The 25,508-nt window shown below is 52.0% G+C and overlaps 1 protein-coding gene across 10 annotated transcripts in view; it reads right to left on the bottom strand.

Moving 5' to 3' along the window:
* The window catches only part of LOC141915923 (cyclic AMP-dependent transcription factor ATF-7), a 66,416-nt gene that overhangs the window by 8,772 nt on the left and 32,136 nt on the right, over window positions 1-25,508 (bottom strand). For 8 of the 10 annotated variants that reach the window (XR_012621032.1, XM_074807848.1, XM_074807854.1 and 5 more), the window contains 5 exons: window positions 10,451-10,547; window positions 7,160-7,278; window positions 4,360-4,494; window positions 3,569-3,726; window positions 929-1,028 (listed from right to left, as the gene is read on the bottom strand). Coding sequence is in view for 9 of the 10 variants with exons in the window: in XM_074807848.1 (XP_074663949.1) it covers window positions 929-1,028; window positions 3,569-3,726; window positions 4,360-4,494; window positions 7,160-7,278; window positions 10,451-10,547 (609 nt within the window). In the remaining variant the exon portion in view is untranslated. Of the gene's footprint in view, window positions 1-928; window positions 1,029-3,568; window positions 3,727-4,359; window positions 4,495-7,159; window positions 7,279-10,450; window positions 10,548-15,197; window positions 15,280-18,158; window positions 18,224-25,508 lie in introns of those variants that run through there. The other 2 variants (XM_074807856.1, XM_074807857.1) reach the window with 2 other exon arrangements.

The raw sequence follows: 25,508 nt of genomic DNA, 5'->3' as shown, positions 1-25,508 counted from the left end.
CTATTGCAAAGCTGCCGCGACACCGAGGGTAAGTCACAGCATCCCCTCCTAAACCCAGAGAGCTTTCTCCCTCACCAAAGAGGGGAAAAAAACAGAATTTGCCCTCACAGGGAGCTTTCTCCCTCACCAAAGAGGGGAAAAACCAGAATTTGCCCTTGCTTTTCTAAGCCACTCAGGTACGCCGTTGCAAAGCACCACAACCACAAGTGTTTCAGATGATCAGGAAGGTGCGAAGACATTTCCAAAGATGTTTCCGTGCCCACGAGCTCTGCCGAGCTGCCTGCAGCCTGCCTGCTTTGACGTCAACATTCCCGCCACCTGAGGCAGAAGGTTTTGGCCATTACTCACTCAAAACCCAGAAGACGTGCCCAGCAGGCCAGACAGGATTCACACAGGCCGCTCGGTCGGGAGCTGAAGCGCTCGGAAGACGCACGAGCCACCCACCGGGCAAATCTGCTCGTGAGTTCTGCACCACGGAAAACTCTCCGTATGCCAAAAAGCACAACCCGCAAGGCTGATATTCAAACAGCTCTTTAGCACGCTGGCGAGGTTCAGGGTGGCTTTCCTGGCCTGCAAAGACCAACATGTTCTCTGCAAGCTCGAACGGTTTCAATGGAGGCACGCTGTTCCAAATGGAAGCAGCTAATCAGGGATCCTACAGTTCCCAGCCCTGGATCAATGGCATGAGCCATCTGTCCAGGCAAGGCTTTGTTTTTTTCCAGACTTATTGCCCTCTAGTGTGATCGACATGTTATTACTACCTCGCCAGAGCTGGAACCCCTCCTCCTCCTCTTCCAGTCATATCTTGCACAGAGGGGGAGAGATATCTTTTAATTTTTACAAAATGGAAGCGTCTGCAGATATCTGGCAGGGGAAAAGCGCTGTCCCCTCCGCCGCCGCGCAGAGCTGCGTCGGAAGTTTCTCTCACCGATATAACAGAAGGCATCTGTACGGGAGGGCCTGGGAGGACGGGCATGGTCTGTCCGTTTGCAAGCTGCACGACAAGTGGAAGGGAACCTGTGGGAGACCTGGAGAAACAACAATTCAAGTTCTCACGGATTATTTCAAGTTTACGCTGTCCCGGCGGCCCCATGAGCCCAAGGGTAGAAGCGCAGATTAATTCTGGTTAGTGGATTTGGGCTCAGTTTTCCCAGTTCTGAATGGGCGGGTGCAAAGCCTGGCTGAGCAGGCGTTAAGGTAACTCGGGCTCCCGCAGAGCGGCCGCAGGGCAGCCAGCACGTGCCAATGTCACACGGAGGTGACCCAGGCTGCTGCTCCTCGCTCGGGGCTGGCAGTTATGGTGGGCTCTGGTGAACTCCTGGGCCAAAACACCGCGGCTGCCAAAGGCCCGAGACACGCTGCCCACCTGAATAGACACCAAAGCATGGCCGGGGGATGCTGCAATTCCTCCTCGGGGAGATTCAAAGTGTCCTCCCGGGCTGAGCCTGGCACCGGGGGGATCTGGGCAGCTGCTCCTGCCCACCAGGAACTCCCTGGCCGGTGAGCCGCCTCTGCTGAGCTCCCTCAAGAGGGTTTGCAAGGATTTAGCTTTCCATTAACAAGCGCTTCTGACTCTGACTCCAGAAAAAAACCTCCTAAATATGGAGCCGATGCAGGGCTGGCTTGTGTCTGCCGAGACAATGGCTCTGGGAGACGGGAGCGGCCCCGCTCGCTGCAGGCTGGGGGAGGAGGCGATTGCGCCGGAGCCTAATTGTGACAAATTAAAAATACCAAGAACTTTTTCCATCACGGATCACTTTGCAGCGAAAGGCAGCGTGTGGCGACAAAGAGGCACAACACCCCCCTGCCTCCATTTCGGAGCGTCACAAACCTCACCGTGCTCTGGCTCTGAGCCTCCGGTCTCAGCTCTTCTAGGGGAGCGGAGAAAAAGCCAGAGCTGATCTGCTCCGGACGATGGGGAGAGGAAGGAAACTGTCCCTGCCAGCAAGAGCTGAGCTCCCGCTCCTCCTCCCTTCACGACAGCGCAGCAGGGAACCGAATGGAGGCAGAGACGAGCCAGGAAGAGAAAAGTAGAGCTGCTGGGAGCCTGACTTTGGGGGAGGGAGAAAACAAATTTGCTGCTGCCTCCTCTGCAGAGCCCAGGGAAGGGGCTGCCTGGGATCCTCGGAGGAAGCTGCACTGGCACGGAGTAACGGCAGGGTGGGGAGAAGCAGGGGACGTGGGTCAGAGCGGGGGGAGTTCATCGTGCCAATAACTCAGGCTGGAATTTTTAAGGCTGCCTTGGGAACGCGAACGCTGGCCTCTCATTCATTTCTATTGGGCATTCCAAATCCTCCAGGCTGCTTTGAAAATCCCAGCCTAACAAGGCGAGTTACAGGAAGGTCACAGCCTCCTCTCCATCTCTGTCACGCTGACAACCCCACCACGGCCACCGCGGCCCTAACACAGGGACCCTCGTTAAAGCTGCAGCCCAACCTCTCCGGAGCGCGCGTTCAGCTCTCGCACCCCAGGAGGGATCTATCCCTGTGGGCTGCGAAGGGCACAGAAAATCATATTCAAGTCTAGTTTCCTCCAGTTCTGATTTTTTCGTGCCTCCAAGCGCAAGGGGACTCGGTTCCAAACAGCCCCACGAGTCTTTGCAGGGTTACAGAAGGAGTATAATGCCCTTTCAAAACGCCAGGACAATCACTTAACCCCTTAATGCCTCAAGACAGGATTTAAAACTTTCCATCGGAAAGTCTGGATTGATGGTGCCAGAGGGTCAGAGCAAAAACACACACAAAAATATGAAGTGACAGCTGAAAAAAATGGCCTGGTTAATGTAAGGAGCCAGCCTCAAACGAGGGTAATTAGAAAGAGGCCAGGATCACAGCAAAAAAGAAGCATCCTGACACCAAAGAATAGAAGTGGGGCTAAGTAGCCGTCTCCTGAGGGCTCATTGTAATGTGTTTCCTGCATCCTTCAGGCTCCTTCCTTTTATGTGCAGGGCTGGAGCTACCTCACAGTGCGGCGGGCTCATAACCGCGGCAGCAAGTGCTCTGGAGCCTCCGATCCAGATTGTTAAAGGGGCAAAAAGGAGCAGGTCATTAGATCTGCTGAAACAAACAGCTCCCGAGGCAGAAGCTGACCATGAAGGAGGCCAGCAGGTTGCAGAAGAGGTTACACTTCAGAGGCAACAGCTGTCTGAGAAAACCCCAAAGCCGTTAAAGATCCAGACAATTTCCTCCCGCCGCTTTAGCTGAGCTCTCGCCACCGCATCAGGCTGCAGAAGCAGCTTGGGAGTCCCCCGTCAGGCCACGCTCCCATCACAGACAGCGAGTGTCATGTCAACGTGTTTGGGGACCGGCTTTAATTTCTCCCCACGGTGAGTTTTGCCTCGTTTCGTTACACTACGACAATTAGTTCCCGCTTTCTGCACTTACACCCCATTCTGCTTCTGCAGACAGTGCTGCAACGAGGCCCTTATGCCCAAGCAGCCGCAGCGGGAATCGCGGCACCTCAGTTATTCTGACAATCAAGGAACTTATTTAGGTACCTAATTACTGCCCAGGAAGCCTGACGGTATGGGAGAAAAACCTCGGCACACGCGTCCCTCCTCCGTACTTACCCAAGCTGTCTGTTGGAAGGGGGAGCCTGGGTAATGACCGAGGTTGGGGAAGGCAGCGTGGGGTGCAGCGGGTCATAACCCAGGTGGAGCGGCAGCGAGCCTGGACGCACGATGGTTGGAGTAGGTGTAGAAATGATTACAGGCTTGGAGGGGATCTCCTGAAGAGGATCAACGGACAAAAGGAGACGCGCTGTTACTTATTAGCTTAATAATCACCTCGCTGTCGCTTCCTTCTCATGCTTAAAAGTAGTTTAGGGAAAATCACGGCACCTTCGCCACAGAAACTGAGGTGCGGAGGGGAGCAACTTACCCAAAGCCACACTGATCTGATGTCAGCGCAGGGAGCAGGGCACAGAAATTCAGACTCCGGCTGCCTGCAGCAGCCTCTGGGAAATAATCCCCCTCCCCAGTGACCGCTCCTCCGGCCCCAGTTAGTGTCTCTAAGGGCAGGAAGATGCTCAGATGGAGACCGGGTCACCTGGACTGACCTGCTCTGAATCACCTCCCCAGGACCCAGGGAGCTGGTTTCAGAGAAGATCCGCTCCCGGAGATGTGATACTTATTTGGCACTTCCACCCTGCTGGGAAAGCATTCCCAGGGGGAACAGCAAGGCTCTCTGCCTTAGCCAAACCCGTGTAGAGACTTAGGGGCAAGCAAACGTGTATTTTAGCGAAGAAGCTTTTCTCTTTCTTTCTAAAATGAGGGGAACTTGACAAGCTCAAATCAAGCCTTGGCACACCAAGCTTGTTCTCATCCGGAGGAGGAGACCAACATCTCCGCAGGGCACCTACCTTCTCCTTGTTCTGTGGCGACCGCGGGTTAGAGGCAGGGCTGTCCGGCGGGGAAGAGTCCACCTCCACCGGCTCTTCCTCCTTTATCTTGATGTCTGGGGTGGAGGGCAGAGACATGTCCAGGGCTCCGGCACTCTATAGGAAAACCAGCCACGGATTGAAAGGACAATTAGCTCATATTGTTTGTGAAACATTCGGCTGCTCCCAGAGGAAGAGCTACAGCTCTGAGCTCTTGCCAAATTATTATTATTTATTTGTACTGAAGTAGCATCTGGGAGCCCGAGGCGGAGAGCGGTGCCGCGCTGTGCCGGCCCCGTCCAAACAGAGACGGGGGCCTAGGAAAGACGGTCTCTGCCCCAGATGGCACCATTTTGTGGTTTCTCAGTAACACACACACACAATTCTTTCCATGGGTTAGTTTTGGGTTTTGGTTTTTTTTTTTTTCATAAAAGGGCTCTGCTAAGGAGAACAGGTAACAAAGCCAAATGCCTGCGAGTTACAGAAGGCACTTTCATTCACAGAAGAGCTGTAAAGCATTGTATAAATCAGCCTGAATTATTTTATTACCCGATTATCAAAAGCAAACAAAGAGCCATGCAAGTTATTAAATATCTATGAGCGCCCCATTAAAATAAAACCCAACCATATGCCTGAACCTGGCAACTTGCCACCACCCTGGGTTCCAGCAGTGCCACGTGCCCCATTTTAACCAGTTAATGACCTGCTGGGGATGGGAAAAGGGCAGGGTGACCACAAGGGAGGGGGACAAAACTGAGCGGCCACCTCTCCCCTCCCCAGAGCTGGAGGAAGAGAAGACCTGGGAGAAGATGGCGTACGGGAGCGCCGGAGGAGCGCGCAACGGAGCGCGACTCTGACCGCAGGATGCTGCATTCAACTGGGCTCCAGGAGACCTCGCAAATCACCCGGCCCCTCCCTCCGTCTGGGGCAGGAGAAACTCTCCCTAAATCAGTCCTGACAGCTGTTTGTCCAACCTGCTCTCCCTCCCTCCACAATCAATCCCAGCGCTTCGCCTTCGCTCGCCCGGCTGCTGACAGTTCGTCCTAGCAGCTAACCTAAACCTCCTCCTTCGCTGCATTTTAAGTCCTCTCAAGGGAGGGAAAATTGCGGCAAGAGGGTAAAGCCGGGCATCTACGGATGTTCTCGCTGCTCTTGAGCGGGTGCGGCCCCAGCGCCTCGGCTCTGCCCTGATTTACGCAGCTCTGCGCTGATTTACGCCGGAGCTTTGCTTGCGGTAGGTGCAGGAACCATTTACCTGCCCCTCTTAAGCAGAGATGTTGCACTGGGAATCACAAAGGAGAAGGGATTAACAGGCAGGAAAGTTTCAAACCACTTAAAGTGCCTCCAGGGAAGCTCCTGCTGTGCCTATGGTTTTAATTAACGTGCTGGTGTGAGACCACCCTTGGAACTGGAGGACAAAACACAACAGCAGCAGCAACTGGGCTCGATGCGGCCAAATGTTGAAAAGCATCTCAGAAATGCAGCAGGCAGCTCTGGCCAGGCTCCGTGAGTGACAAGCCATCTGGGCCCGGGGACCTCGCCTGCGCAGAGATTTTCTAGGAGGGATAATGCTTTCCCTAAACGCCTGAAACCACCCCAAGCTTCACGCCACCGCGTTCGCCTGGCTGCCGGCGGAAATATTTAGGCTGCAGTCATCCTAAAGCAAAAAAAAGGAAACCATGGAACAGCCTCAGGATCTGAGCTGCAGCTATGAGGTAGCACAGCCCAGGAGATGGGTGGTCTTTCGTATAAAACGACTGGCTAGACTGTGGGCTGCTCAACCATTTCTATGTGAAACCACAAACGAAACGTTACCTTCTCCCAGCGCTCGGGGTCTGGGCTGCAGAGAACAAAAGGCAGGGAATTCAGAGCATAAAATGCCACGCAGCCCCGACAAGGCCCTGCAGCATACCAATGAGAGGGATCAATTTATGCTTTAAAGAGCCCTGTTATTAGGAGAGCGGGTGAAAGACAGTTTTCAGTTTTAATTCTGAATTCCTCCGTTCCCCATCTCGGTGAAGATTTACGCGGCTGCGCTCCCGCAGTTTATTTCCGAGCAGCGCCGCTGACTGCGAGCGTATGTACATACATATATCAATTTAGTAAATGTATGTGCCAGTCTAAGAGCCCAATACGCATCTGCTGCTCCTCAGAGCCTAGGAAGGGGCGGGGGGGGGGGAAATGTCCTTAATTAGCTGCTATCTGACGAGATCCCGTTGTCCTTCAGACCCTTGCGCTCCTGGGGTTGGCAGGGGCAGCCTGAATCGATACGGCCGGCGTGGGAGGGAGCTCTTTGTTCGGAAAAGCCTCGCTCCTCCACGGAGCCCCTCTCTGCGTTTGCACGTACCGTGACACCGTTAAACGCTAAAGGCACAGGGCTGAGCTCCATCCCATCATCCTTACGGCTCCTGAGCCCCAAGGAGGCTCTGAGTGAATTTTTTGCTCAGATCCTGAGCGCTTAGTCCTGCTCTTTTCCTGCATCTTCTTCCCAAGGTGTTTTGGGTACTGCCTTTTTTTTTTTTTTTTCTTTTTTGAAGCGAAAAGCCAAAGGAATAATAAACCATTAAAATCCGCTCTCACCAGGCCTTGGATTGCAGGATAGCCAGCCAAAGTCACCCGAGTTAAAAAAATAAAGTCCCATGTAAGCCGGCATATTAAATCCGAGACCACACTTCGTTACCCTACAACATGTGCCTTTCATCAGAACAGCACCGTCCCCCCTCCAGCCCCCACAATATGCGCCCGGCTCAGTTTTACGGCAACGGTGGCCTTTGCCTCTTGCCTTTTTCTCGTCATCCTCCGCAGCTTTCTTGAACTCGTGCTCAAAGGAGCTGGCCAGTTCATTGAAGAGTCCCACTTCTTCGCAGTTCTTCAAGAACCGAGTTGGGGTCGGAGTCTGATCTGTTTGGGTTGTAACACCAAGCAGCGGTTAAAGAGAGGCTAGAGAATTCTTTTTGAACACCTCAGTCCTCTCCGGGGATTGCTAGCAAATGTGGCCTCTGTTTTGTGGAAGTCTGGATGCTTTTCTGCTAAAGCGTGTGTCGTGTTTGCAAAGCAAGTGACGATTCAGAAAGGGGAAAATAATTTCTTGTTGGTTTTGTCTTTCTGGTAAATGCTGGTTAAAAAAAAAATAAATCACTGCAGCGAAAGGCGTGCAGTGATTTCTGTGAAATTCCTGCCTTTGGGTCGTGTCCTGTCCCTCCCACCCCAGGGTTTTGCTTGTCCTCATCTGAATTGCTGCTGCAAGGAAGGAAAATAGGGGGGTTTGATCTCCCTGAAACAGCGGATCTTAAAAATATGGAGTGATGAGAGGGGAAAGGGCTGATCGGAGCAGCTCCGCCGCTGATGTGGAACAGAGCTGGGCAGAGTCGCTTCCCTCCCTGTGCCGGCTCCGTACATTAATGCGCATCCTAGGACAGACGGCTACGTGGGAGTGCTAATAATTACCACCACTGTCCAAAGCAATCCCTCTGGGGCCCGTTTTCCACCATATTAACACGTTGAGTCATGATCTCTCTGGCCATCACCCAGGCTATAAAGCAGAGAGAAATCTCCCCGCTCCCAGCGAGCCTCGTTTTTCTGCGTGACGTTAGGTCAGGAGTCCAGGTACTAGCGGGAGCCCAGCACGAGCACGTTCCACCGAAAGAATCCATCTGGCAGAAAACTACACAGATTTTTAAGCACAAAGGGGATCCCTGGGATACTTTAGCCTGACCTCCTGCATAAAACATCGGCTGTTTGGCACGGACGCTCCCCGTTCGAGCGCAGTGGCTGTGCTCGAGCTGAAGCGTCTACGGAAACTGTCCCGTTTGATTTCAAACCAGCCAGTGGTGGAGAGTCTCCCGCGGCCTTCGGGAAGGGACTCTGGTGATTCCTTCACCTTGCTGTCACAGAACGACCCTTTATTTCCAGTCTGACTTCAAACCCGACCTATTGGTTTTGTTAATAAAGCAAAGGCCTCCTCTGAGCACACTTCGGTTCCCCCCAAATCTCTCTTCATTAAACCAAGAAACTTTTGTCAACGACAGATCTCAGCAGGAGGCTGGTTTTGCAGTGCTTTAACAGCTCTCAGGGCTCTTTTCGGACCATTCCCCGTTTAGCAATGTCCTTCCGAGCTGCACACGCCAGCCCGGGGCCCAAATCTCCAGCAGAAGTTTTCACAATGCCACAAAAGCAAAGTCGTATAACCTCTCTCGTCCTACCCCACCCCAATTCGTACCTCCAGGAATTTCAGCAGCTCTTCCACCCACAGCATCACCCCAGAAGTGCACGTTCCCATTTAAATAAGTCTCTCTGCTGCCAGCTAGAACCAGCAGAGAAAGAACAATTCTTTACGACTCTCTTTAGCTTAACCCCGGCGTTACGGCAAGAGATGTACGCTGAATCCTCCCGCTCATTACCACACGGGCTGCTGCCCTGGACTCAGCACAAAGCAAGAGGGAGGGAGAGAACAAGAAAACTCAGAGACAAAATGGTGGCTTAAAAAAAAAAGGACATTAGGAATGTAGGGCAATAACGCCCTAGATCTCCCTGCTCAAAGCCAGCATGCTTTATAGCCCTCGCAACCCCCCGGCTGCTCGATCTGCCGTCAAGATCTCAGCCAGGGAAAGCTGGTGTTAAATAGGCTGGTCTTGCACTGACCACAGCTAAATAAGTTTGGGGTTTGTTTTTTTTTTTCTTTGTGGCTTACCCTGGAGCAACCCACTGAGCATGAGCCCAGAGGAGCTGGGAGAGGGGGCTAGACCCGCCCTCGCTGCTGTTCCTTGGGCTAAAACTGAAGTGTTTCATCCCACCCCCGGTTTTCCCGTGAGAGTTTGTGCCCAGGAGGAATATATACCTCAGGGAGCAGCAAAGATGAGGGCTCTTAATGCTGCACCCCTGCGAGAGCAGGTGGGACTTCAGCTGGGGACAGGCCCATACCCCATTTCTGCTCCCCCAGCCCTGCCTGGCCAATTTACACCCCGCATTTATCAAGCAAAAGCTAACCCTGCTGCTGAGCACCCTGTTTAGAAAGGGGGTGAACTGAAGGAAAAACATTCTTTAGGATTCTGAGGTTTCTCTCAGCCCCTGCCCCAAATTCTTCGCCATCAACTCCCATTAGCCTGATCCCATTTGAAATTAATTCTCCCTCTGGGAGCCTGTTTTGTCTCTGCAAGCCCTCCCCCGGGAGAAGCTTTTTGCCCTTCCAGCAAAGGCTGCGCCAGCTCTCTCACAACCCTACCCACAGCTACAATTAACTTGAAGGCTTTAAGAAACCAACTGAATTGCTATTTCCTACTTCAACACTGAATTTGGGCTGGAGATGAACCGGGAAAAGGGTGCCAGGCTCTTGCAGCAGACGCTTCGTTTCCCCTTATGAACTCTGAAGGCTTCAGAAAGCGTTTCCTCCTCTCCTCTTGTTCCCAGCAACAGCCTTTTCATCCAGCAGTAACACAAACCTCACGCCCTTTTGAGAAGCCTGAACGAACGGGGACTGACAAGGCAGGAGAGTATCTGTAACCGGCAATGATCTGCTGCCAGACAACAATATACAGGTTTTTGGGGTTTTTTCCCCAATCTTATAAAGGCTGCATTGACCGTGCACTGCCAGAGTGCCTCATCTGGGCTCTGCAAATGCACTCGTGGCAGTAGCCAGTGCGCTCGATGGCGTTTTAATTTATTAACTGCTAGCCTAAAAGCTCAAGAAAATTGACACCTGGGCTGAGGAGAGGAAGCCGGGTTTGTCAGATTTTGTTCATCGTCCTCAAAGCACATGCAGAAATGTGAAAGACCTTTTGTCCATAAATCTTCCAGTCTTAATAAAAAGGGTGAGAGCTAAAAAAAAAAAACCCACCAAAAAAAAAAAAAAACCCACCAAACCCCACAAAACCTGATACTACCATAAAAAAAGAAAAAAAATAGAAACTTGGAAGCCTCTGGCTTTCCTTTCCTCCTGATTAAATGCAGATCACAAGAGCTTTTTATGGGAGGTAGAGACGTTTTTCAGTGCATCTGGTCCCTGGTATTAATCTTGCAGTCATGCTATATTAATGTGCACCATTTTCAGAGCTGGCCTGGATTGAACACCACATACCTGCTATGATGACTGAGTCAGTTCGAGCAGGGCCGAATTTCAATGTCATCTCATGCTTGTGTTTATGAACCGCCAGGTGGTCCTCGTTTGTAAACCTCTGAAATGAAACAATTTAGAAAATCGTGAATAAATGCATTTTGTGTTTTACGGGTACATCCTGCAGCAGGGTGGGGGGAGAGAGCCGCCCGGAGAGCAACTGTAACACAATCGCTGCCGAGCATTAAGCAAAACCAGAGCGGGACAGATTGTTTGAGAAGCGGTGTGTGAACACATTGCTCAAAATGAAAAAGCCATTACATGGGGCTTCTGGGAAACGGGGGACAAATATTTTTAATAATCCTTTTTTTTTTTTTTTTTTTTTTTTTTTTTAAGCAGCGGGGCCACGCGGCGGCTGCGACCGATCGAGGAAATGCAAATCCGCCCCGTTCGGTGAGATGCGGCGCTTTATTGCTGGCTAATGGAGGGATGAATCAGGTGCTACGAGGGGTCAGGCAACTTTTTTTGGACGGCGTGCGACAGCCTGGCAGTTCAGGCCGTGGCTTTATGGAGCAGGAGGGAGGCGGCTGCCCGCTGTCCCTGCCCGTGGGCTCTTTGCGACGGCGCAGCCCGAAGCACGGCCACCGACGGAACGGGGATGGCGGGCGGGGGGGGTGTGTGTTTCCATTGGCATAAAGACGCCGTCTTGAAATTCCACCTGCGGGAGACAATCGCAGGATAAAAAAAAAAAAAACACCCACCCGGGATGGTTTTAGGGATGTGCTGGGTGGGTGGGGGCTCACGTTCATCCTGCGAAACCCAGACAAAAGGGCATCGCCCGCTGCGGGGCTGCTGGGAACGGCTGCACCAGCTCCAAGCATGGAGATTGAGAAAAGAGGAGGAGGGGGGGAAGAGAGGCAGGGATGGGGTTAAAGCAAATAATCATAAAGACCCGAGGATGGATTGCGCCTCTCCTAATAGACTGCGACAAACCGGGAGGCTGAGGGCATTGCACGGGCCGTACTGCAGGATTTTTATGCATCCAAGAGCCACGCAGCATCAGGCTTGTTTCTAGAAAGAGCTGTTGCTGCAGCAAAGAATTTCTGCCCTTTTCCCCTTCCTTTTTTCTCTCTCTTGAAACCATCCAACAAACAAACCAACCCAAAGCCACCTGTTTCTGTGAATTAGCTCAAGCGTGACACCCCGGGCTCGCTCGTTCTTTCCGATGCTTATTTACGACTCAATTTTTTTAATCGAGCAAATCTGCATTTTCCAGGCTGGGAGCCGCCGCGGCGCCTTCCCGGGAGCCGTGCGGTGGCGGGGGGGGGACATTAGCAGAGGCAAGGGACAGCACTGCCGAGACAACGGGCGCATCCGCACACGTCCCATCCATCTTCCCTTTCGGCGCAATAACAAGTGTAATATGCAAAGCGTCCTTCAAACACGCTGTATCAGAAGGTGCTTTTGCTGGTGACTCGTAACTGGGGCTCAAATTAAAAGAAATTAAGAGCTGGTGGGTCTTAACACGCTCGCAGGGAGAAAACCAAAGAGATTTTTTGCCCGCGTAACTCCGGGCACACACGCTTTCCCAGCCACCGCTCCTCGATCTGGTCCCTAACTAAACCTTAAATAAAATTTCTCAACGGTTTTGCTAAAGATACACGTGTTCTGGGTTTCTTTCCTCTCCGCAGCTTCCGAAACCCTCAGCTCTGCTCCAGCCCAAACGTGACTCATTTCCAACCGGCGTTACAAATCTCGCCGATGCCAAAACGCCACCGAACAAAGGAGAAGCGAGCGAACCGCCGCCGTTTGCCGAGGGAGACAAAATTTGCAGCATCGTTTTGCATCGCACCATAAAGTGCCCGTGGAAGGGGGGACCGGGGGGAAAGGGTGGGCACTGACACTTTGTCATGTTTCTGGCCCAAAATCACCCCGGCTTTTAACGTACTCGGCTGCCAACCCCGCTCGCCCCTTGCGACGCGGTGACGAGCCGTTAGCAGATGAAAATAGGTGGGTTACGGTAAGCCGAGAAAAATAAATCAGGTTTTTTGTGAGGACAGAGGAGCAGCCGGTTTTGGATGAATATTTAGCAGGCAGGCGGCCGCTGCTCCAGCGGCGACTCGAAAACATGCAGAGACAAGGAAAAAAAGGAAAAGGAAGAAAATTCCCAATTCTCCAACTCAAGTTTGTACTAAAGAAATGGGGAGATTTTTAGGTCAATGAGGGAAGCAGCAAGAGGAAGAGGTAGGGAATGGGGTCACATTTCTCTGCCCCCATGCTCTCCCCGCCAGCCCCGGCTCCGTGAGGGGCACGTTTCAGCCCAGCCTCGGTATCACTGAATTTATTTTAATCTTTCATTTTGCTCCATCGCAGGATTTTTTTTTACGCTTTTTTTTTTTTTTTTCTAGGGCACTTTTCCTGCTTTCGGTGTGCGTTACAGCTCTATTTAACATCTTTATGTGGTCTCACTAGCTTGGGAGCTCTCTCTTTCTCTGCACAGAAATGCTCACAGACACAATATATCTTTCTACATACATTTCCAAACGCCGAAACCTAGAGGCTGAGTCTGGCACTTCAGTTCTAAATCATGTCATTTTACACAGAGAAGAAAAGCAGGGGGGGAGAAAGGGGGAAGAGTAGGGGAAAAAAAAAAAAGGAATGAGTTAAAGCCACAGCACTGGCTTTAATATTTAATCTCCTTCCATCAGCAGCTGACATATAGCAGTGTTATTTCAGCCTGCTATTTTGCGGGTGTCTGAATTAAAAAGAAGATGTAGACTGTAAACTCTTTGGGGCGAGGGACAGGCGCTGGGATAACGCTGCTGCCTCCGCGCTGCGAATCGGCCCCGAAAGCGGCGGCGACCCTTCACGCTGCGACGGCGAAGGGCTGCGGAAAATAAAGAGTTTAAACAGCACACGCAGCCCCGATTTCTGCTTTTCTCTCCTCCCATGATGGCCCTACGGCTGCCTTGGGGGCAAGAGGACGGAGCACACGGATGGCATTTGGGGTTTGGGTAAACATGGGGCTGGGTTTATTTACCCCAGAGACTGTAACAGCTTTTTGGAGAAAACAGATTTGAGGCAGACTAAGGCTGGCCAGTCTGCATTCTTTACTCAACAGGCTGTGACAGCTCGATGAATAAATGTGCTCATTTAAAAATCTTTATTTAATAGGACACAATACTTCCAGCTGGACCAACGCACCATCTCCATTAAAGCAAGAGCCAGAGAATAAATGCAGTAGGCTGAAGCCCGGATCTTTAGTCAGAAGGAGATTTTTCCATCGGTTTAATATGCACGACATGAGAAACAAGGGGTTGCTCAGGGTTTTTCCTTGCTTTTGTAAAGCCTACAACCGCGTTCGATGCCAAAGGAGGGTCAGGCGAGCGCCGAGCCCACCGCATCCAACCCTCCGGCCGTGCAGGAGCCCGGGCGCTCGCCGGCTCTCCCGGCAGCTCCGGCGCACAAGCTGCACAGCTATTTTTTAACCTTGACAGTAATTTTCAGCGAACACAAACACCGGCTGCGCACCGAGCCGGCCGCCTAGCCAAAATTCAGTTTTAATATAGACCGGGTGTAGGCTGCACCAGCACAAACTGTTCCACGGGCGCACGCTTGTGAAAAAGGAGACTTTACCTTGCCGAAAGCACAAGCTCTGGTACGGTCTCACCAGACCTGAAAGGGGTGAGGAGCCAAACCTGCCTCCATCCAGCTCATCACACGGCTGAATTAACAAGCTGTCATTAATACGGAGGAGCCGAAACGCTGCTCCAACCTTAACTCCAGCACCGTGGTGTGTTATTCTGCCCACGGACATCACGGTACTGCCGTGACACGGTTGAAACACCTGGATACCAGGGGAAACAAAAGAAAACAGCACGTGTCTTACAACTGCAGTGCTGGAGGGAAATGACTGCACTAAGCGCTCCAGCGTGGATAAGCTGAGCTCAAAGTCACTGACTTTAAAAGAAGCCACAACAGGTTTCGCTTCCGAAGTCGGGCGGGTCGCTGGGATGCCCCACAGCGAGCGATCGCGGTGCGATCAGCCCGGGGCGAGGAGGCTGGGGGGGGTGTCCTGGGGGCTGCCTTGCTCTTCTGGCACCGACCTCCTTCATGGGGGAACCTTCACGAACACCCACGAGAGCCAGGAGAGAGCAAGGCCAAGGGCACGGGGAGAGGCTGGACCTCCTGCATGCACCCCAGCCCACCCAGCGCCCGACGCAGCACATCCTCCCCGCGCTTCCCGGCTGCGGCAGACCCGCTGCCTACGCCCCACCCATACATCTCGCCGTGACAGGGCTCAGATGGATTTCTAGCCGCGTGGCAGGCGGGATAGATATTCCCCGTTCACTTGGCACAACTGCAGAGGTAACTAATGCAGGGTCACGGGTGCCCCCGAGGGCTGGGTGCCCAAAGGTTAGCTGTTACAGCTGTGAGTGATGTGACCCCCCAGTTCTCGTGCAGATCTGGGCTCCATCTCACCCATTTCCCATCTGAGCAATGACAACGATAATTCCCTCCCTTGCAGAGAGGCTGTAAGGATTAATTCGCTAATGTGCATAAAGTGCCCCGATGCTGGAGTGATTCATAGATTTTAAAGGCCGGGGGGACCATTACAATTATCTGCCCGGGACCACGTGAATCCCCAGATGGGCCCATTTCCATAGGAAAGGAGGTGTCACGAGACGCCGAGGAGATAACGCCGCAAAGACTTGTTGGTTTGAAAGAATGCAACAATAGTACGGCCAAGTCGTCTGGTTTTTACACTTACGAGAGACGACACGCAAAGATTTCAGACCCATTTCCTCTCGGAGGTTCCCCAAAAGGCAGCGCTGAGCGGGCCAGGTTTCAGAAGAGCTCGGAGCCCAGTTGCTCCCACTGAAAAGCTTGTGGCTGTGTTTTTTGAAAGGAGCCAAGGCACCGAGTCTGTGCAGCTCGAAGGTGGCCGCAGCAGCTCCGGTTACCGAGCGCTCCTGGAAAGCTGGTTTCAGTGGCAGCATCCTTCCGCTAGAGGAGGGAAGAGACAGCACCTCCGCCAGCCTGAGCGAGGATAAATGAGAAGAAGAGTGAAGGTTTATGAGTGATCAGCTCAAGAACAAAAAAAAAAAAAACACCACAAAAAAACCCCAACAAGCAGCTCGTGTATCGCACGTATAGGTATTCAAAGAGCGCTCTGCCACTCCTCGCTCCAGCACAAAGACCTTCTGCAGCAGGGGGAGAGGCTGCAGGGGGGGGCTGCGAGCGCAGCGCAGGCTTTATAGCGAGAACGCCCCTGAGCCAAGGTCATCCCACCCCAGCCCGCGCAGGGGAGAAACGAAAACCCGAAAGAGGGGCGAGGGGTGATCCCCACGGCCGCATCAGCCGGGGGCCGTCAGCGCAGCGGCCGCTCCAGGGCTTGGCTTTGTCGCTGCCGCAGCGGGGCTGCGCTGCAGCAGGATGTTGGTCTGTAAAACGTTCGGGCATGATGTGCCCGGTGCCCTCCCCGAGTCACAGGCAGCAGGAAAAGCTTATTTCTGCTCACTCAGGTCCTGTGAAAATCAGAAAGGCCGCAGCCCGCTCAGTCACCTTGGGAAGGAGCGGGCTTGGATGCATTTTGTGCAGTGCCCCCCTGCAGCTCCACCCCCCCCCCCACTAAAACTGCATTGAGATTAAACCTTGAAATGTTAGTTTTGGCTCAGGCAACTCCAGAGACCCATGTGGCTGTGCCTTTTACTTTAAAAATCTGCTTACATCCTGCCCTGTGATTAATTCACGTTCCTTCCCTTGCTTTTTTTAAAAAAAAAAAAAGAGAATAAGAATAATAATCAGAAACTTCAGCCTGTTCACAGGCAGCGTTGGGTGCTGGTGTTAGGAAGCCACGTCCAAACAGCCAAAAACCCCTTTAACAAACACTTTGTTAGGGATGAACATTGTGCAAACCGCAAAAATTTGGCTTTTTTTCTTTTTTTCCTTAGAGAGAACCATCTGCTTTCCGATTTTGTTTTTCTGAGGGATCGTGTGTTTTGTTTTGAAGCTAGTTATCACAGACCGGCGCTGCGCAGCAGCCTCTTCTCCATGTCACAGAACCTGCCCTCCACACGCAGCCAGCTCCACGTCGGGCTTCTCCCATCTCCAGCGAGCCGTGGGAGAGCAGCAGCAAGGTTAAGATGCCAAAACATGACCCAGGATGCTTCGCTTTCCCTGAGATCAGCACCCGGGAGGTGACAGACGAGCTACGTTTTTTATAAGGCAGCAACGAGCAGGCCAGAGGGAGCGGATTTTTACGGGCGGTTCAGTATTGGGCTCCTACCAAATCCCTGGCGATTAGTGCCCAGACACTCAGGTTGCTCCACAAACTTCCCTGCAATTTAAACAAAGAGTTAAGCAGGTTCTGGAGCCTGTCCCATCCCTTTCTGTTCCTCCTTGGCCAGAAGGGCAGAGCATTTAACTCGGAGTAGGTAAATAATTTAATTTACATTTCTATAGCTTCACTTATCCCAAAGGGCTTCTCATACACATGCCCCTCCGCTGAAATGCAGGTGTTTCAGCAGGGGGGAAGGCAGCAACCATCTGGCCTACAGCACACCATGTAGCGGTGAGGAGGGAAGCATCGGCCAAGGACATACGGGGCAAACTCTTTAATAAACTCTGTATTCGACTTTACGTGGGTTTTTAAATTTTAATAAAGTCTCATATGGTAGACACAGCCTCTCCTTCATCTCCGGCGCACCTGAGCTGAGCATCAGCACGTCTGGGTGCAGAAAAAAAACCAACCACCAAGTCTCTGGAGCGGGTCAGCTTGGCCAGGAAGGCACCTACCCCAGCGGGATTTCACCTGGGTCGGACACCGGGCGCTTCAGCTCCCAAACCCCCTCCAGCTACTGAGGAATTTCTCTGCAGCACACCAAAGGACCATGAAGCAACCTTCTCTCCTTTTTAGAAAGGGGCATATGTAGAAAAATAGCAGATGGTTGAGGTGGTTTATGGAGCACCTGGGAGGAAAACAACCCCCTGTTTTACCCGAAGTCCCGCAGATGAGGAGCCCTCGGTGCCTCGTAGGCACGGCTCCTCCGGGACGGCCGCTGCCATTACAGCCCAAACCCCGCGACGCAAACCTAAGCTGGGAAGATCAGGCTCCTAAACCTCCGACGGGTCTACGCTACGGGACAGCGGGCAGGATTTCCTAAGACACCGATACCCTCCTCCTCTGCTGGAGTGATGCTGGAGGGGGACGGACACCTCGAGGAGTCAGTCGGCTGCTCCCGAGCTCTCTGTCCGCCGGCATCGGCGGCTCCATCCCGATCTGCGCGGCCAGACGCGGAGGAGCGTCGCGGGGACCTGCCCGCAGCCGCACAAAGCCCGCAGCGTTTGGCTTCAAACCTGGCGATGCAATAATTATTTACTTCCACACGGTGGAGCATTTTTAGCCTGGTTTCGATAAAAGTGAAGGTTATTAAAATACATGTATTAATTACCGCTGCCACATAACTTAAGAGGAGAGGCACAGCGGTAATTAACGGAGGTGAGCGAGGGGGTGGAGTTGTGGAGCGTCAGCGACTCCACAGCTTGTGCCTATGGATCCACGCCTGCCCCATGGGAACCCCCAGATAGCTCCAGTGTGGATGTGAATCATTATTACGTCCCCGGCTCGAATCCCAGCAGCACCACAGGTTTTCAGTGTGACCTTGGGCAAGCCATCAATTCTTCCCCTACCTACCAGACAGAGCAAATAAAAAGGGAAAAGGCACCATACTTCACGAGGGCGTTAGGAGAGGAAGCCGACCGCGCATGCAAGTACCGGGAGCCATGTGAGAAGCACTGCAGAAAAAAAAAAAAAAAAAATATTAACAAAGGCAATTACAGCTGTGTTTCCCTAACCGTATTTCAAGCGCAGGCGCTGGGTGATTCATTAGGAGCTCAGCATCTCTTCCCGTCACAAGAGCTGGGGAATAGAGACCAAGGAAAACGGGCAGAGGCACGGCGGAGGGCAGGGAGCTCGGGCTAAGTGAAATTCCTGCCCTGCCCTACCGCAGAGAGCTGCTCGGGTTGAGCAGTTTAGGAAGTTAATGTGGCATTGCGGGAGGAAAAGGGTGAATTATGCAGCCGTGCTGTTGTGTTATTCGTGGGGCCCTGCCCTCGTGCAATGCAGAGGAAGAATTGTGGCGCTGGTGGCAGAGAAGAAAGGGTAAAAAAAAAGAGGGGGGGGGGGAAAAAATCCCCCCCAAAGACTTCAGATCTACCACAGAAACCCAATCTGGGCTCCTGCCTTCCCCTGCAAGCCTCTGCTGTTTACCAAATGAGTCACCCTTCCTGCCTTGAACGCTCGACAGCTCCTGAATGAATAATCTGGGAGCAAAGACTCTTTCTCGGCAAACAAACAGCATCGGCAGCAAGCCCCGCGCAACGCATGCATGCGAGAGATAATTTACAGAGTGAAAAGAAAAGAATAACAGGAAACTCCTTCTCTGCATACCCCGAGAAACAAGAATGTATGTGTAGAAATAATTAAATCCGAACTGGAGTCGATTAATTTGTCTACAGGGCTGAGGATTTGTGCTTTGGGAGGCTGCACGGGGATCTTAAAAAGTCTCTGGATGGTGGCCAAGGCTGTCAGTGCCGCCCGGGCGAGGAGAGGCTTTGGCAGCAGGTGCCGGAGCACATGCAGCTCCGGCAGCGCCGTGGTAAAAGCCGCTCCGGCTTCCCTGCTCCCTGCCAAATCCCACATCGCAGCCCAGCGCTCGGCCGCGGTGGGAACGCAGCCCTTAAGCCGGGGTGACAACGGGGAGTCGTGCGGCCCCCACGGCCCCCACGCCCAGGGGGGACGCGGCGATGCTCCCCCGGCAAGGCAGCGCTATCGGCGCCGGGGAGGCGAGCTTCGAAATGTAGGTAAAGGGAAACCGAGGGGTTTGAGCCAGCAGAACTGAGCCAAAACCTGGACTCGGATGTCTCGCTTGGCCCTGAGATACCCAACGCGGTCGTGTCTGAGCAGGGGTCTGCGGTTGGGTCCTCGAGCAGCGGGACAGCGCTGCAGGGAGCTGCCGTGCCCGCGCGCGGGACGGTGCCACCTCCCTCTTCGTACTTACCCGGGGAAGAGTGTAAAGAAAAAGCTGTGCTGGGCAAGCAGGACTCCAGCAGCGGGGCTCTGCTCCCAACAGCCGGTCCCTCAACTCCAATCCAACCCCCTCACGGTCATTTCCAAAGCAAATTCTCAAGGGCCGAGGGAGCGGAGGTTAAATTTGGTCTCATCCGAGAGGTTTGGTGGTTGTCCTCTCGGAAGATGCCTCGCACCAGGCTAACACGATCTTCTCCGCTGCGCTATTGTTTCAGGGCTACGAGAAAGCTGATCTTAAAAAAAAAGTTAGCTCCAATGGAAAAAAGAGCTCATTGTGCCAGTGTGCTGCAGCTTGAAAAAGTCGACGTGACTCAGCCTTGACCTTTGAACAACACTACAATTAGAAAAAGGATGCCATGGTCCCCATTCAGTTTTTTAATGCACTGGAAGGTTGATTTCCTTCAATTCATTTGCAATATTGGGTATGCGCCCACCCATTCATGGTGTGCGAGCCTTTCCTCACAGGCTTTATTGCCTGAAAAAAGGGGTGTTTTTTGTGGACCTGGGCTAGGACCTCTCCTGGGGAAGCTCCAACAGCAACAGTCTGGAGAGGGCATCGTGTTAAACGAAGACAGAATTCAAGTGGCGTAGAGCCTTGGGGGTTTTTCCCCTTTAATTTGTTAGTTAGAGGGAACAAGCTATAAGGAAGTGGAGACCCATAACCAGAGGTGCGTGGGCACAACTTAAATATGCTCACACAGTCTAAAACCAGGGAATGTTAATTATTGAGGGTGGTAGGTGGGATATCATCAAGCGGAGAGGGAAAAAACACCGGAGGCAAATTGAGATTTATGGGTGCTTGGTCACCTTGAGAAGCGACTGGGGCATTTTGGAAATGAGCCGTAGAAATAAGAGGGGTCTGGGCCCCCTTTGCCCGTACCGAGAGGTACGAGCGCTCTGCAGAAGCTCGGTGACGATGGCTTCGGCCAGCCCCGATTTCCACCGGTGTCCCCGTGCAAAACGTGAAACGAGAGAGCGAGGAATTCACCAAACCCCTGCAGCGACTCCCGCCAGGCCAGAGCCGGGCCTGCCCTCGCATCCCTTCTCATCCAGCCGCATTTATGGAGCTCCCAGTTCTTATTTCCCCCCCATGACTGGCTCATCCTGGAGCTCCCTCCACCTTCTTTATTTCAAGGAGCCCTTAAAACAGTTTTCCAACAACAATCTCATCAATGCCGCGTCTGAAAACACCTCCTTTGTGCCTCTCCACACCTTTCTCCAGAGATTTGGGCCAGCCTGCAGAGCCCCTTCACTCTATTTTTCCACCCCTGCTTTCCAGACACGGATGCAAAACTAAGTCCTGCGTTACATAAAGGACCACGATTGCCCATGATAAGTTGTCAGATGTCAGCGCACCGCAGTAATTAAGCTTTTAAAAGGAGATAGGCAGCAGCAGAAAAAAAAAAAAATTCCGGGCGTTTGACTATTTTTGCCTCTTGGAAGAGCCACCTGTTTTATCGTAACAGGTAGATTTATGGGCATATTAACGCGGCGCTGCTGCTCCCACCCTGATGAGGTTCTCAGTGACCCTCTTCTCTCTCGAGATTTATGACTTCTCAGAGCAGCCTATTGCAGAGGGGTCTAACTCCAAGCTCTTTGCCTGACTCCATCCTGCACCCGGAGTGCCGGGAGATCTCCCGCACCGAAAATCTCGATCCTTTTTTAACCCCAAATCATCGGCGATCGTTACGCAACTGCACCGTCTTTCAAAAGGTGCCAAGTTTTCCCCAGCAAGTCAGGTCAGGTTTACAGGGAAACAAGTCTCCTTGCTCTTCTCACGAGCGTTTCCAAACGCCTGCCATTACAGGAGCTCGCGCCGGGGAGGTTTCAGCTGTCTCCACAACGGGATTACGTTCGAGGAGCGCATTAACGCGCCCCCCAGCTCGCCGGCGCTGCTCTGTGTACTTAGTGACCCGACGAAATCCCCAGCAAAAGCCTTTCTGAGTCTGAAGCCGACTCCCCGGCTGCGATTTGCACCAGCCCAGGGCTCTCGCTCGCTTCTAATTGCCTCCTTAGCCTCTCCTGGCTAATGGTAAACCCTTTTAACATCACTTTCCACCTGCAGCCCTTAATAAAAATTAAGTGGATAAACTCTTAAGTGCAAGAAAAATCAGACGAGATAGAGCCAAGCATAACGCAAGCAGCTTTCCCATAAGCTTTTCCCCACGTTGGTTGATCTACAGCCCTCCTCCCCAGCCCCGTCTGCGCTCCCGGCCTCGCAAGCAGAGATTACCCCCACCGAGGTGCCAACTGGGTGATGATTCAGCGATGTAGAAATATACAGCTGAGGTCACCAAAATCACTTTACTCGCATCCTTAGGGTCTTAACAATTTTTCCGCCTACGTTATGGGCTGCAGATAATAAAATTTCACATGCAGTCAAAGCAAAATGCATTTAAATTTTCTTCTAAAGCTTACAAATGTTTGAGGTTTATAGCAAACATCACACAAGCCTCTTAAAAGGGAGACAAGCTAACACAGCAATCACAAATTGTTTTTAATTCCCCAAACGTGTGCAGGAAACACCTCCCCCAGCCACAGAAACAAAAGCTTGGATTAATACCCCAGCGAGTAGGTGAATGAGCAGATTTTACAAGTGCAGGAGCCAGAATTAAGATGTCGGCAGCGATGCTGTACAGTGAAGAGCTCGCACCCTGTATCTTCAGCGCTGCAAATAGCTGGTAACACATCGCCCAGTGACTTTGCAGGTGTCTGGGGTGGTGGAAGCAGTGGGGAAGGCAGGAGCCTCGCAACAACAAAGCAAAGCAAAGAGCCAGCAACGTACACCCAAGCAAGCCATCAGTGGAATGATCTGCTCCTTACTTTTAAGTCTAGCTTGGATTGCTTAAAATCCGGTCCTTTGAATATTTATTCCTATAAACGAGCTTTTTTGAGACTGAACCACTCGTCTCCCTGTCTGAAGCCCACGTTAAGGGGGTTTAAGCAGATAAACATGACAGGTGATGCTTTGAATTCCTGTCAATTATTCTAGTGACCATAAAACCCTCCCTGTCTATCCCCCAAAATAAACCCCGCTTCTCTGCCTAAAAGCAGCGACTGACACAGCTACACAAGACACATTTAGCATTTATAAATAACCCGAAGAAGTTAAGAACCCAAAAATCTTTAACTGCCCCAAAGACAGACTGATCAACATTTTGCGAGAACTTCATTTTATGAAATGGTTTAATTTAGCAGGCTTTACTGCTGAGATTAATTTATAGCTTGTTTTGCACTGCTGCAAAACTCTCCCACCCCATCCCTTATACACACACAATTCTTTATTGTCTAGATGTTTACTCTCAGGGGGAATTTTAGGACTTTAATGTTTTTATTGTTTTAATCCGGCATATAAAAAAATTATTTGAGCAAAACAGCTGGTACAAGTGCTTGGAAAGTGGTGGTGCAGTTTCTCAGCTTGCATCATTAAGCAGGTGTTAAATAAACACGATGCCACGCTCCTCCCGAGATTTACCACGGCAGGAGATTTGCAGGGGATCTTTTCAGCAACGGCGGGGATGTTACGGAGCCGACAGCTCAGCCCCTCCTGCACCGACCTTGGCTTTTTCTGCCAACGCCCCCAGGACCCTCTTCAGCCTAAATTCCTCCAGACAGAACCACTAACCCAGGGAAGGGGTGAACCGTGGCAAAGAAAAAAAAAAATCCCTGCTGGCTACCTCCTGTACACAAAGGGGACTTCTGCAGATCGGCCACGTGCCCACAGAGAAGCAAAAACCCAAAAGGTACTTTTTTTTTTTTTTTTCCTTGCCGACACGCACACGCCAGTCCTTTGTGCGGCTGCGGCGTCGCAAGCCCCCAGCGGCAGGATAACGCAGTGTTTGCCCAGCAAATCCATCAGTCCTTTACAAATCTCACGTTTCCTCCCACGTCAAAAGAGCTACTAGAAATAAATGTATTTATTGGGAGCTTTTACACCTCAGCCCAAGAACCGACTCTTTCAGGAAGGTTCTCATGCAAAGCAGCAACCACCGAGGGGAGAGAAATGTTACCCAAAAACCCCCTAAAGCTTAAAAAAAGCATGACTAGAAATCCCTTCTATGAATAGCTCTGCTCTCATTCTCAGATCTCACATGAAATCTCTAGAAAGGACATGAGATGTTACAGCTTGAAGGGGTTTTTTTCCCCCCCCTGCTCTCCAGCAATGAGATGCTGGGGGGTTTTCTCCCCGCCAAGTGCGTAAGGACACGGCCTCTCCCGTTTGCCCGTGCCCCGGCATCGCCGCCGCGGCCGAGGAAAGCCGCATCGATCGCCCGACGACGCGCTGCTCTGCGCCAGCAGCCGCGCAGACCCGGCTGCCGCAGAGGGGCGGAGCGGGCTCCGCCATCCAACAATGCCCGGCGAGCATCCTTGGGAGGAAAAAGAGAGGATTTTAGCTGCCTTTCCAATTACCGAGAGCCGTCTCTAGCTGCCTCCTCGTGTCACTGCAAAGCTCAGTCGTCTCCTCCTGGGGTCAGAGAACTGAGCGAGGGAAGCGGGCTGACAAAGAAAAAATCCCCCAGTTATTTAGATATTGAAATAAAACCAGGTCACAGGCTTGTTGGTTACTCATAACTCCATGCAGGGTCTAAGGAGCCGCAGGAAAACACACCTGTCTTCCTCCTTGTGACCCAAAGCGCCTCCTCAGCATCATTTTTGCTGGGGATGGAGGTGGAAGCCCCAGGCTGAGTCCCCCCTACTTATTTTTTTAAGCAACAGCTTGGCTGGATTTTATGCAAGAAGTTTACAGAAAATCCTGCAAACTCACGCACCTTTTTGAAAATTAAATGCATCCGTGATGGCGTGATAACAAGGTCTTTGTCAAAGCTACATGCTGCATCTGCACTTGAGGGATAAGGTAATCTGTTCACGCAGTAATGTACAAAGCACTCGGTTTTCTCACAGATTAGCAGACAGGCTTTGAACAACAACAATAAAAAAAAAAAAACCACCACAAAACCAAACATCCTTGTCTTCCTTAACATAAGGAAATATTTTACTGGCCAAGAAAAAACTCAAGAGCTCAAAAGAGGCAGGAAAAATTCAATCCTGAGCGTCAGGCAGGCTCTGGTTGTACCTTGAGCTCTCTCTCTCATTTCCTAACCAACCCTCCTCCCTCTAAACCCTCCAAACCCTATTTCTCATTTGCTTTACGAGGGGCAGCGGCTGCCACATAGCACGGATGAAAAACAGGTTTTGCAGTTCTTGAGATAAGATCACATGAGGTTAAACTCACAAGCCACGGTCAACATGGCAACACTTGCAGGTTCGCTTCGGCTGCAAGAGCATGCAGCCACCGGCAGCTTTCTGCTCCTATTAAGCTCAAGACCACAAGCAAGCTTTTAGATCAGTCTAATTTCAAGTTAATAAAAGAGCCTGGCTCAATTTATGGCTTCGTGCTAGCAGCACACGCCGTTTGCATTTTTGATATAGAGCAAGAGCTTTAGGTGAGGACTGGGCTGAGATTAGTTCGTTCAAAGCAGAAACTCCACGGTTGTGAAACCCCCTTAAATCAAAAAGAGAAGAAACCATTCCCTGCAAGTACCCAGCCATGGTCCTTTGGGGGGATTTCTGCAGCCCTGATCACCCTCCCGAGAAAGGGGAAACCCTCCCTCCTCATTCTGCCCCACGGGAGAAGGTGGAAACCATCCCATCATCGGGGAACAACAAGGCTATGGCTCAGTAAAATAAAAACACAAACCAGAAATTTAAATCATTAGAAACCTGGCAGTGGCTGAGAAACTCCCGAGCCGGTTCGATGGGCTTCGCTGGCCCGCCCGAGCACGCAGAGCACGTGAGACGCGCGCGGGGGGCTCTCGCGTGCTCTGCGGGGCGAGAACGGCAACGTCCTCTTGGAAAGAACAAGCCCCGAGCGAAGCGCACACACCTCGGGGGTAGCCCTGCCAACCCGGCATCCCCCGGCACCGGGCAGAGGCCGCTTCTCAAGCGGGGGATGCTCTCCTACATCGACATCCAGAGTAACCACTGCTGCTG

This window comes from Strix aluco, chromosome 27, assembly GCF_031877795.1.
Source record: "Strix aluco isolate bStrAlu1 chromosome 27, bStrAlu1.hap1, whole genome shotgun sequence".
In the NCBI taxonomy this organism is placed as follows: domain Eukaryota; kingdom Metazoa; phylum Chordata; class Aves; order Strigiformes; family Strigidae; genus Strix; species Strix aluco.
Note: the sequence above shows the minus strand (reverse complement) of the source record. Positions and strands in the feature narration are given on the sequence as shown.